We start from the raw sequence: 13,891 nt of genomic DNA, 5'->3' as shown, positions 1-13,891 counted from the left end.
GCAATATTTGCAAAATAGAATGGGAAAGGATCGATCGAACACTTTGATATTGTTCGAAAGACGTGCGACAGACCGGAAAAGTTGCAACTTCCGAATGAATTGGTCGTTCAATGGCTTGCAAAACTCGATTAACCATCGACGAACGAGAATGGTGGAGAAAGAGAGAGACAGAAATAGAGATAGAGACAGAGACAGAGACAGAGAGAGAGAGAGAGAGAGAGAGAGAGAGACAAACTCGGAAACCCTTCGACTTTTGACACGAGAGATGGTCCCTCTCGACATGGCTATTAATATTCCGATTAAAGTGAAGCCTAATTTGCTTACGTCGATTACGAATTATTAAATGTCGATCGAACGATAGATCGAGTTAAAACCGATGATCGTCAATGTCGTCGTCGTTTCGTCCGTCAATTGCACGTGTTACCTTTTGCATTTCCGTTCACGTTTGCCATGACATTCGGGCGATATGTTTTGCCAAAACGATTTCAACAATTAAATCGACCACAATTTATGAATTATTAATAAGCATTATTTTCCATAACGAATAATCTGGTAAATTTTACCACCTGAAAATTATACTCAAGGATATTCGATTACACAAACTTAAAATTAATGATATACACAGATTTGTGTATGTATATATGTATATATATATATATATATATATATATGTATATGTATGCATATATTTCTTAATATGAAATATATATTTCATTATTCCATCGAGATGAACATTTTCGTATATGTATTTCGTACTATATATTAAAATTTTATTTTATCAAACATTATATGCATTGTACTTTCACGAAAGATTTTTTTAGCTCTTTATGTAATATTTATTCGAAAGAAGAAAATAAAAGTGGGAGTAAATATTATCATCGCAAAAATAACGAAAATTTTAAAGAATATTTCGAAATGCCTATATATTATATGTATATATATATATATATATATATATATATATATATATATATATATATATATGTATATCTATTATATTTTTTTTATTTTCTAACAGAAAGAAAGAAAAAAAGTAATTGAAAATAGTACAAGTACACAGTGATCCGGTATAATAACGATGTAAAAGCGAAACGAACTTGCACAATATCCGATAATATTACCGTGAAATTTATCTACCGAACGAATAGAAAACAATTTTCTACGTTCATTTTTTTCGTAACATTGCATCGTATAATTTTTTTCGTAAAGAAAGACACGAAAACGTCTGTCACTTTCAAAGACCTTTCTATAGACCTTTTTATTTAATGACGTTGATTGTTCAGATCTATGAAAAATTTTAACTTTTTGTACGACCATTTTGATGGTGATGAGTGATCGAGAACGAAATAAAAGGAAAGAAACAAAAATCAAACTAAAGTGAGAGAAATAAATAGAGATAAACAGAGAGAGAGAGAGAGAGAGAGAGAAATAAAGTGAGAGAGGGAGACAGAGAAAGAAAGAGCATGCGCACGAAAGAAATAGATAGATAGAGAAAGAGAAACAGAGGGAGAGAGAGAGAAAGAGAGAGAGAGAGAGAGAGAGAGAGAGAGAGAGAGAGAGAAAGGACATATAAGTGTGTTATAAGAAGATAAGAGAACCCGAGTTGTTGAGCATACGAATAATTACACATTTGAGTAGCATTATTCTACTTTAATTTTAAGATTAACTCTTTGACTTTAAGAATAACTCTTTGGGACATTGTTTAATAAAGAATATCCCTACCTTTTTAATACCAACATATGCAAAATGTGATACCTTTCATGTCACATTGATATAACAATCTAACGACCTTCCGTGTAAACAAGTATCTTTTCTATTGTAATCCCAAAAAATTATGTGTCGTTATACGTGTTACTACCTTATCTAGTGACTTCATGTAATTTTTTTCACTTTTTTTCTATCGTTCTATTATATAGATAAATATAATATATATATATATATATATATATATATATATATATATATATATATATACATATATATATATATATATACATATATATATATATATATATATATATATATATATCGTTTCTTTAACATTCATTTCTTTTATACTTATTTTTACTACAATATGAATAAATATTAACATGGAAATTTATTAAAAATTTTAACAAATTTTTCGAAATATATATGTATATATATCTGTTTTTAATCAAATGAAAAACTCGTATAAGTATAAAACGATCTGATATAATGACAATACAAAAACGAAGCGACTATGAAATACGCAATACTATCGCAAAAATTTATCTTTACATGCAGAAAGGAAAACAATTTTTAATGTGTATTGTTTCGTAACGTTGCGTCATATTTTTCTCTTTTTTTTTTCTCGAAAAGTAACACATGAAGTTGCCAGAATGTTAATCGTTAAGAGATGTAACAAGCGCGGAATATTCGTGCGACCATTTTGGCGGTGATGAATGATCACGGACAAAACAAAAAGAAAAAAAAAAAAATTGGACGAGAGTGTGACAAAGGGGCCAGGAAGAAAGAGAGAGAGAGAGAGAGAGAAAGAACACAATATAAATATGTTCCAAGAAGACAACAAAAGCCGAGCAATCGAGCATACAAATAATTACGTAGGAGTAGAATTATTCTGCGATTAAAGCTATCTGTTATTGTATGCGTTATGATTTCATGTCCGTTCCATTATAATTTTCTTCTCTTTTCCTCTATCGTTTTATTATATAGAAAAAGCATATGACGAAGTGTTAATAAACGAGAGAGAGAGAGAGAGAGAGAGAAAGAGAGAGAGAAAATATGAAATAATTATTATCACGTCAACATAGTCAAAGGTATTTATATTACCGACCAGTTGGAATGATCATACAGTTCTCTGGTAAACTCCGAAGGAAAGATGAAGCTCGCCTTGATAATTCCTATCGTTTTCGTGCTCCTTCAATTGGCGGTAAGTAATTCTTATAAGTATTATACATAAAAAAAAATGAAAAGAAAAAAAAATAAAAATAAAAAGTGAAAACCTATAAAGAAAGAAATAATATCATATATTTTGTTTCTTCTCACGTAGACATGCCAAGACAATGATAATGCCAATGAATCTAATGACGATATGTCCGGTCCTCCTCATAGAGTAGGAGGACATAGACATTGCCATGGTCCTCCTCCTCCTGGTAGGAGACCATCTGGTCCACCACCCGATGAAGATTTTGATGACGATGACGACAATCAAAATAACACGAGGAAGAGATCGGTTAATCGTAGAAATGCACCTAGTATGAACGAAGATGATATGCAAAGTGGTATGCAAGGTGGTATGCAAGGCGGTATGCATGGTGGTATGCAAGGAGGTATGGGAGGTATGGGAGGGGATATGGGAGGGGGTATGGGAGGGGATATGGGAGGGGGTATGGGAGGTGGTACGCAAAGCGGTAGACAAAATAGTCCACCTAGCAGAAACCGCAAACGAGATACAGGAGAGATCCGAAGTTTCTATCGGTTTGAAAACAATAGAGCTTTCAGGAAGAGAAGAACTACTATACCGAATAATATTATAGGTATGATTTTATACGATATCATAGATTCTTGTTTTACGATAAAATGATTGACAAATGTAATCTTTATGTCGTACTCGATATTTTTTTAATATAACGTCATATTACAATTTTATATTACATAAAATAATTTTATGTCATTATTTTCATTGGAATCTGTAATGTGTAAATTTGAATTGTCTAATGAATATGTTTTAACGTATAATTTATTTTTTTTTTTTTTTTTTTTTTTTTTAGTAAACACAAATAAGTTTTTTACAAAACAACGTTACACACGTGCGATAGAAAAATAATGAGTACGAAGAATTAAAATATACATATAAAGTGATCGAAGGAAATTATTAGAATCTCTTTAATATCGATCAAGTATATTTTGAATATTTAGAATACATATAAAGATCCTTAATGTCTTATCAACAATTACTTAATTCCTTTTTCTTTTTTTCTTTTAGAACAACCCCAGGAATATTAAACGATCAAGAGAGAATTGATTGGCGTAATTTTATGATGCAAAATATGAAATAGTTTTAGAATCGTAGAAAATTTTGTAGAAGTTATTGCGTTAATCATTAAAAATGATTATAAAAAAATCATAAGAATAAAGAATATTTTACTGTTTAATCAAAACTCATCCTTATTATCTCCTCTCCTCGAATTATAATTTAATATGTCATTGATAAAGAGAGAATGATAAAACAAAAAAAGAAGAAAAGAAATTAATTTATCTTTTAATTTCAGTGCGTGATATGCGTGAACGCAAGGGCTACGATGCAAACGGCACCGTGCGGACACCGTGTGGTTTGCAGGTAAAAATTACAAGATAAAAAAAAACATGATAAAAAATTTTAATCAATTAGATGTAAAAACGATTACGTAAACAAAAAAAATTGTCCCCCTCTTATAGACGTTGCTTCGTAAAAACGATACAGATGGCTGTGTCGCAGCGTCTCTTACCACTGAGATGTGTCATATGCAGAGCGAAGATTCTTCGATTAAAGCAAACTCTTATTCCACGAGATGTAAGTCAAATTTATATTAATGTGTACATACACACACACACATACACATTTAATACGTGTTTCTATATACATTATTACGTTATAATATATTATATAATATACATATGTAATTAATATGTGTATATATACATATATATATATATATATATATATATATATATATAAAATTAAAAAAAAATTATTCTATAACTGTACAAAACAATCATATCACTGATTACAACACTATAATAATTTAAAAGAAAAAAAAATCTAATGTGTTTAACATCTTGATCCTTTAAATGAATAGTTTAAAAGTCAATATTAACTTATGATCATTCTTCTCTCGTAATCCCATTCGTTGTTAGAGAACAATAAAAACGTTGAAAAGAGAACAATTAAAGTCTGATGTCCATGTTCGATCGATTTCTTCCTTTGTATTACCTTTCATCGTGTCTACCTTTGGAATTGTAGTTTGAAACCACGACGTACAAATAGTTAGATATAGATACTTGGATACACAAACGACGCAATATTCACGCTCGTCAAACCGTTCGTGGAAGCGTAAAATCGCGTGTAATTGGAGCGAATTCACCGAGCTTCCCGTCACCTTTTGACCAATTTCTAAAGGACCCTAAGTATGCACGAGATATATGTATACTATCATCTCATCGAAAGCATCTTTTTAATTCCTCGCATTAACATCCACTCTTTTCGTTTTATATTTATAAGTACGTATGCACGTTCATATATAGGATAAATCAAAAAGAATGTTTATTCGCAAATAGACGTATCCACAAAGAATTTTACGAAATTAAATGATTATTTTTTTTTGTTTTTATCAAATAGTCAAATCGTACAATCTTTGAAATATGATTTATTCGATACTTATGATTTGTTTTCTTTTTTTTTTCTTTTTTTTTTTTTCTTTTTTTATACACGCTATGTGAAAACGTACTACGTATAAAAAATTGTTCCTAAATTCTAATACTGCACTGCGTACAACTGAGACGTGTACGGTTGGTTTTATTAAAATTTATTTCAATATTCAGACTTTTTTCCGGATAAATATATATACCTATAAAATAAATATAAATATATATAACGAGAGAAAGAGAAAGAGAGCGAGAGAGCGAGAGAGAGAGAGAGAGAGAGAGAGAGAGAGAGAGAGACAGAGACATTCCGCGAGAATTTCGGATGGTTACAGGTCACGCACAGTTTACTCACGTGGGCGTTCATTCCACCCGTCGGAAAACATACTTTGCCCCTTAAATGAAATTCCAAGCGTCGTCGAGCCTACAAGAAGAGTACTCGTGTCCTCGTAAATCTGAATAATAATTAAATGATGCGTTAAACTCATAGATGTATCCAAGAGAGATAAAAAACAAAAGAAAAATAATATTACAGTTTCTCTTGAAAATTCGAAAATAATTCAAATCAAAAAATCAAATATTATCAAATCATATAATTCGTAGATTATTAAATATTCATAAGAAAACGTTGAAATTTAGTTTTTTTTTTAAATCTATACTGATTATCTTTCCTCACTTTCGTTCTTTTCCTCTCTTTTCCTCTCTCTCTCTCTCTCTCTCTCTCTCTCTCTCTCTCTCTCTCTCTCTCTCTCTCTCTCTCTATCTCTATCTTTCTTTTTCTTTTTCTCTCTCATCAAGTTTTAATTAAACATTGTTATAGTATTCGATGTCTGGTAAATCATGGGTCTTGCCTCAAAGTGCATCAGAGTACAACATGGGTATAGGAGTAAGCGTTGGGGTGTCTGGACCAGGAAGTAGGTGGGGTACAGGAAGTGTACCAGCTTCTGCTTCTCTTTACTCTATGGCCAGCGGTTCGTCATCCATTTCTGGTACGTAATAATTCATCTTAATTATGTACAAGGCGTACCGTTTATCTTGAAAATACCGAATTTATTTACGAAATAAACTTCGTTTACTTAATTCAATGATTTGAGAAAGAAAATAAATGGAGATAAGAAGTTTGGCCTTTCTTTCAAAGTATGCAGTTTAAGAACCGATAGTGGACGTTAACTATACTTTCTTAGAAACTTACAAATTTGTAATATAATCTAGAAAATTTTATAATAATAAATGATGACATATGGCATGTCTTTTAATTCGTCTCAACAGATCTCATAAAACTATGAAAAAGGAAAAATATACAAGAAATGAATTTACTTTTGAAATTTTTTCTAGCATTTAACCTACAAAAAAAAAGAGAGAGAGAAATTAGTACCATACGATATGCCAATATCAAGATCTTAAAAAAAATCTTTAAATAAATTTGTTCAATAGGTCCAATCCATCACTGAAAATATTGTAATTTTCCGAAACAAACGGGACACCCTATATGTATATAACTATTAAAGCTGTTATTACCCAACATGGTCGAATAATTGGTTTTATTTTTTATTTGTCCGTTCTCTTCATGTTACCCTGATATTTACAATGTTTCGTAGTAATTTATACTTTTGCGTGAGATAATAAAACTGTGAAATAAGATATCGTTATTTTTTTTTCCTTTTTTGTTTTTTGTTTTTTTTTTTTTATAGAAATATCAATGAATCAATATTATTGATTTTTATTTTTTGCATGTCTGGGTATCTATCCAAGTATCCGAATACTCTATGGATCGAATAGGATTTAAATAATATTCTAGATATAACTCGGAATAACTAGATTGCTAGTAATTGTATATACATAAATATATATAATATATATACATATATATCATTGTATATCCATTATGATAATTATATATATATATATATATATATATATATATATACATATAATTATATATAATAATATGATATATATGTATGTATATATATATATATATTTTTTTTTTCATTTATCTCGATACCTAATTTCGAAATAATTTTATTCTAATCAATAGTTTTTTGTTTCCTTCCTTCGCAGGAGTGTCTTCCGTGTCTTCGGCAACATCGTCTTCTGTTAGCAGTACCGGAAGTACAGGTTCCACCCTTGGCAAACCAACGAGAGTGAGACAACCAACCGGTGCGACCCTGAGACGTTCTCAAACTCAATCGATGAAGCTGCGTATTCAAGTCAGTTCATTGAACGTTCGAGTTTTTTGATAAGTCATCATAATTTTTAATTTTTTATTAATTAATATCACATTGATTTTTCAATCAACAGGAATACCAGGATCCAATTCAGCAGGTGGCTGAAGAGGAAGACATTATGAGAGAAAATCGTAGATTGCCACCTATCAAAGAGTTTCAAAGAGATTATCGTGCTGGAAAGGCCTCAACTAGAATACGGTAAATATTATAATAATTAATCTAAATTTATAGAAAAATGATCGACTTATATTTTTATTTTTTTAATTTTTTAATTTTTTATTTCATAATAAATTATATGCAAACATATAATATATATGGATATTTAATTAGATTTATAAATCAATTGAAAATAAAATCCGATAATGGCGATAATAAGTCACATATCCACGTATATAAATATTAAAATAAATTTTTCAAACAATTTGTAAATTTTTATTTTAACTTGTAAATTTCATATTTTCCTTTTACTTTTGTAATAATATTAATATACGTGTCGTCAAATCGTCAACTAAAGGTGCACGATAAAAGTATTTTAAAAATAAAAATGAAAAAAAGAAAAAATCCATAGAGAACAAAAAAATTGTAGATGTGCTCAGAAAATTGTGACGCAATTGGAGACAACACCGAGTACAAGAGGAACGTCGAATGTCGTGACTACCGGTTCATCGTCGACCTCGTCGTCGTCCTCATCCTCGTCATCGTCGTCGTCGTCATCGTCGTCATCGAATGGATCGTCGAATGGGCGTTCGACGTCGAAGAGGCCACCAGCACAACCGAAAATGTCGGTAGTTCAAGAGATTCAAAAATTGAAGAAGGAAAAAGAACGAGAGAAAGAGAGAGAAAAGGCGGAAAAAGCACGACAGAAGGAAGAAGAGAAGGCTGAAAAGAATAGACAAAAGGAGGCCAAGAAATTGGCTAAAGAAGAAAAAAAAAGAGCGAAGAAGGAAGCAAAAGCGAGACGGAAGGAAGCTGAGGAAGCTCTTTTGAGGGACGACAAGTAGTCTCCTATCGATTTTCAACTTGATCCACGAAGATCAAGAGATCGAGATAACGATAGACGGACTCGGACTCGTGGCATTGCCTACGCGAAGAAAGGACTTTTTAAGGAATTGGAGCATTGTACCTGATGAGTCACAGATCGATCCTTTTTTTATATCTAAATGTACGAAAAGAGATAAATAAAAAGAGAAATAGAAATCTGATAATTAATTAGAGATCCTAGAATTGTTAAAAATTAATAATTATTGTTAAAAGCATTCGAAAAGAATGAACAACTGGAGTTTCGAGATATCAATAAAAAAAGAAAGAAGGTAAGAGAGAGAGAAAAAGAAGAAAAATAAAAGGATACTTCGAGTATTCTGTGACTCAGCTCGAACAGTTCAAGAAAGGATATTATATGTGTTGGAAGGAGGAGTGTCCTCATTAATGCGCTGGAAAAGTTACTATGTAAGAAAAAAAAATTAAAAATAACAAAAAGAAAAAAAAATAAAAAGAAAATGAATCTAGAAGCGGCCAAAAAACTTAGTAAACCGTCATATCGAGTTAATTGCGGACTAATTAATATCGTTATAAAAATTCGAACTTAGCGTCGTACGTATACATATATATGTATGTATGTATATATTGTGTGTATATATATATGTATACATATATATGTATGTATGTATATATATGTATATATATGTATATGTATATGTATATGTATATGTATATGTATATGTATATGTATATGTATATGTATATGTATATGTATATGTATATGTATATGTATATGTATATATACATATATAGATAACATAATTACTTTATTCTTTTTCTTTTTTTAACTCTTTCCGTAATTACTTCCATACTTATCAGGAAACGTTTCGAATCGATCCTCTTGATTATCATTGATCATTAACAAGAAAGAAGCACGACATATTTATTATTTCTTTAATAGATTAAAATCGATCATAATTATCTTTTTCATTCTTTCGATCATTTGACGTCTCCCTGTAACCATGTAAATATGTTCGGTGAAAGGAAAAAAAAGAAGAAAGGAAAAGAAAAAAAAGAAAAAGATAAAGAAAACCAAATGACGATAAAACGTAAATATGTACGTCGTGTGCGACGGATAGCCTAAGAAATTCTATTATTATTATTATTATTATTATTATTATTATTATTATTATTATTATTATTATTATTATTATTATTATTATTATTATTATTATTATTATTATTATTATTATTATTATTATTATTATTATTATTATTATTATTATCATTATCATTATCATTATTATTATTATTTATTATTACAATTATTATGAATACTATTATTAATTATTATTATTATTATCATATAAAAATGCGACGAAAGAGTATACATTATATATATAAGAAATAGATATTCGTGAAAGTGAATTTATAATTCACATTCCATCGATTTGATCTTTAAAACAACTTACTTTTGCTTCTCTGTCTATTTCTCTCTTTCTCTCTTTTTCTTTCTCAAACAAAAATCAAATTAAAAGAAAATAAATGTTATTCTAATGACTGAAAAAGAGAAAGAGATACACACACACAGAGAGAGAGAGAGAGAGAGAGAGAGAGAGAGAAAGAAGAAAAAAAATGAAATACTATTTAAAAAATTACAAACCCCTGCATTCGTCATCGGTATACGATTCGTGATCTCGTTAAAACAAATCTATAATGTTCTACAATTATTATAATTATTATTAATGCTATTATTAATATGATAATGATGATGATGATGATTATTATTATTATTATTAATATTATTATTATTATTATTATTTTTATCTTTATTCTTCTTCTTCTTATTATTATTATTAGCGACTATATTAACAGAATAGGATTCTTAATCAAGTTCCTCCTTGTACTCTCTACTTTCTTATATACACATACATCCCAAACATCTTGAAAATGAAAATTCCCTAAATGAAAATTCTTTTCAATAAGCGAAAATCAAAAGCAATTTTTTTACGAGATTTGCAAAGGACAATGAATACATACGTATTAAATCTTAATATCAAAAAGAAAAATAAAACGATAGTAGAGAAATAAAAAATGAGTTTCGATTTACAATCTATAAAAATATAAATGTATGTGTATGTATTCGATTTGGTTACGTATTTTCTATGCATACAAGGTGTCAAATTTTAATTGATTCACGAGAAAATTGTCGAAATTATTTAAATATTAATAACAAAAGATCATCGTCATAAATTTTTCAAATCGTGTATTTCTGCGTGCGTGCGTGTGTGTGTGTGTGTGTGTGTGTATGTGCATGAGTGCGTGCCTGTGATGTTCTTTTTCTTTTGTGAAATTTCATTAAAATGGTTTTTACTTTTTTTTTTTTGAATTCATTAAAATGTGACACCCTGTAGATAAAGATACATATATATATATATATATATATATATATATATATATATATATATATGTATATACACATGTTTCTTTGTCGATATAATATTACTTTTATCATCGTTCCTTGTCCTCCGTAAAAACCCGACCTAATTTACGCACTGCCGATAATAATTTGTCTTTGTTGATGAAACAAAAACAAAAAAAAAGACAGAGAGAGAGAGAGAGAGAGAGAGAGAGAGAGAGAGAAAGAGAGAGGGAGAGAGAGAAAGAAAGAAGAAGAAAAGGGAGATAATGAAAAAAACGATGAGCTTCGTTCTCGTGGATGAGAAAGTCTCCAAGCGTGAATCCCAATGATTATTTTCTTCGATCGTATCGTATAACATCTAAAATGCTATTGTTATAAACGGTGTTATTGTTATAAATGATAAAATGCTATAAAAAAAAAAAAGAAAAAAGAAAAGAAAACGTAGAGCTCGTTGGACGATTAAACGACGACACATTTTACTTTTCCACCATGATGTTCGTTTTATCATGTGCTCATTGATCCTTAGATATAATATTATTAAACGAAAATTTAAACGAACGGTATTGTTGACAAGGAAAACGAAAAAATTAAAATAATAAAAAGAAAAAAAAAAAGGAAAGAAAGAAAGAAAGAGAAGAACGAAATTTGTCGAATATGGAAGGAAACGTGTGGAGGGGCACATATCAGTAGTAATTATTAAAAAATAAAAAAAATAAAAAAATGATAATATTAAATAAAATAAAAAAAAAAAAGAAAGAAAAAATGATTAAAAAGAAAAAAAAGCAAAAAAAAAATAAAATAAATAAAAACTACGTACGTGCGTACGTAAATACTTACGGTATGTACGTATCTGTCTACGACATACGTATATACGTATAATACGTATGTACACGTACATTCCAATTGGCGTTTTACCGTCATTGATTAGCTATAACGTAGAGACCGTCAATTATTATCGCAGTAATGATAATTAATTAATCAATGAGCTTGCAACGTGATCTAACGAGCTCAATAACAAAATCATATTCATTAAACTCTTAATTACGATTCGATCGAACGAAATTATTCTTAAAGGAAACGAATTTTTTCTTTTCGAAATGAAACGAAGATATTGCCACTACGCACAAAAATATCCAATGAAAAATGATTGTTCTCTTGCGAGAGGATAGGAATGAGACTTTCTCGATCCATTCAAGAACAAGATACCAAATGAAACATTGATCGCTATGTAAAATGTAAAGAGATACATATATAAACAGGAGCGTTCTCTGCTATCGTAAAGTCAATTTTATCGAGTACGAATGTGTATGTGTACGTATTATAAAGGAATACACAATCGCATTGGAATCAGTACGTTAAATAATAAAGCGAAAATTCTAAGTAAAAATTCTATTATAAATAGTTTGATAATTGTCATCGTTTATTTTTCTTCTCTTTAACACGTAAGTACATAGATATTCGTAAAAAAAAAAAAAAATATAAAATGTAATTGAAATTGATATTTCAATTTTAACATTATAGGCTTCTATTTTATAATTTTTATCGCACGATTAAAAAAAAAACGTGTCGTTTAAAAAGAAAAAATAAAAAAGCGTTTTAAAAAGAAAGAAAGAAAAAGAGAAAGAAAAAAGATTTATGAAGAAATTACTATCTGTACTTTTATCCTACTGATTCCATTGCATACATTCGCGTCATTTCAAATATTCGCGGTAACGTGCGTTTTCGGTGGCCTCCGCCAGGTGGCGGCGACCTTCGTGGCGGGAAAATCGATAGGTATTCGATTTTATCCGCCACACCAGTCGGAAATATCTACTACATCTGTAGGATCGTGTTACGACGAATGGAACGTAGAGAATATAAAATATTATTGTGTTTTATAGAGATAGAATGAAAAGAAAAATAACGCAAAAGAAAAAGAGCGAGAGAAAGAGAGAGAGAGAGAGAGAGAGAGAGAGAGAGAGAGAAATGTATATGTCTGTGTATAGATTCATGCAAAAAAAAATTCAAGCGTGAAAAGATTGAATAGAATGATTAATACGAAAGATTATATATAGAGAAAAAGGAACGACTGTTGGCAATAATATAAATTTATGTACACGATCTGAGTGAAAAAAAAGAAAGTAATGATTAAAAAAAGAAAAAAAAATACGTAAAGGAAAAAGAAGGAGAAAGAAATAGAGTGAGACGACGATCACTTCGTACGTAGATTTCGCGTGTAATATCACATGTTTTTAAAGGACATCTCAATAAAACGAGTTCGTTGTAATTTAATCGTATAATAAGAGAGATTTGTAGACAGTTTATATTAATATTACTAGTCCCGCTCGACCGTAAAGCGAAAAAGAATACGTATATAGTGAATTTTTTTTCTTTAAAAAAAAAAAAATAAAATAAAATAAAATAAAAGACAAAAAGAAAAAAGAAGAGAAGGAAGAAAAAAAGAAAATAAATAAATAATTAAATAAATAAATAATGTAATACACACTCGCGTAACGACTTTCACACAAAATTATAGGAAGCTTCGTAAGTCGATCCCAATATTTACATAAAAATATTATTAATAATCATTTATTAATCTCGTGTAGGAGGACAAAGATAAAAAAAGAAAAGAAAAGAATCGTCTCGAATCTTTTTACGCGAATCAGTAAAATTCTAAAATAAAATGTATTTTCATTCGTTTCATGAATTTCAAAAAGAAAAGATAAGAAATTAAACCCGAATTTCGATCGATCGACTCTCGAAGCTCCGAGTTTATTTTTTTATAGAATCCGACATAATAGGTACGTATGTACGTGTACACATACGTATATTGTATATGTACAAGTATATGTAAATGTATATGATGCGTTGAAGTAATGATGGGGTTAGTTGCCTTCTGTTG

The 13,891-nt window shown here is 29.4% G+C and overlaps 2 protein-coding genes across 4 annotated transcripts in view; both read left to right on the top strand.

The window, feature by feature from the left end:
* LOC124432908 (uncharacterized protein DDB_G0271670) overlaps positions 1 to 9,279 on the top strand; it is a 46,199-nt gene extending 36,920 nt beyond the window's left edge. For all 3 annotated transcript variants that reach the window (XM_046982245.1, XM_046982247.1, XM_046982244.1), the window contains 6 exons: positions 4,254 to 4,321; positions 4,420 to 4,534; positions 6,203 to 6,371; positions 7,444 to 7,592; positions 7,684 to 7,808; positions 8,197 to 9,279. In XM_046982245.1, the coding sequence (XP_046838201.1) occupies positions 4,254 to 4,321; positions 4,420 to 4,534; positions 6,203 to 6,371; positions 7,444 to 7,592; positions 7,684 to 7,808; positions 8,197 to 8,611 (1,041 nt within the window). In that variant the 3' untranslated portion in view covers positions 8,612 to 9,279. The remainder of the gene's footprint in view (positions 1 to 4,253; positions 4,322 to 4,419; positions 4,535 to 6,202; positions 6,372 to 7,443; positions 7,593 to 7,683; positions 7,809 to 8,196) is intronic.
* LOC124432909 (circumsporozoite protein-like) lies at positions 2,216 to 4,136 on the top strand. Its single transcript, XM_046982248.1, has 3 exons — positions 2,216 to 2,911; positions 3,032 to 3,518; positions 3,968 to 4,136. The coding sequence occupies exons 1-3, from the start codon at positions 2,861 to 2,863 to the stop codon at positions 3,985 to 3,987; spliced, it is 558 nt and encodes a 185-aa protein (XP_046838204.1). The 5' UTR covers positions 2,216 to 2,860; the 3' UTR covers positions 3,988 to 4,136.
* Positions 9,280 to 13,891: the final 4,612 nt, after the last annotated feature.

The sequence above is a fragment of the Vespa crabro genome, chromosome 2 (genome assembly GCF_910589235.1).
Source record: "Vespa crabro chromosome 2, iyVesCrab1.2, whole genome shotgun sequence".
In the NCBI taxonomy this organism is placed as follows: Eukaryota; Metazoa; Arthropoda; class Insecta; order Hymenoptera; family Vespidae; genus Vespa; species Vespa crabro.
The sequence above is the reverse complement of the archived record's forward strand: the minus strand, read 5'-3'. Positions and strand labels throughout refer to the sequence as shown.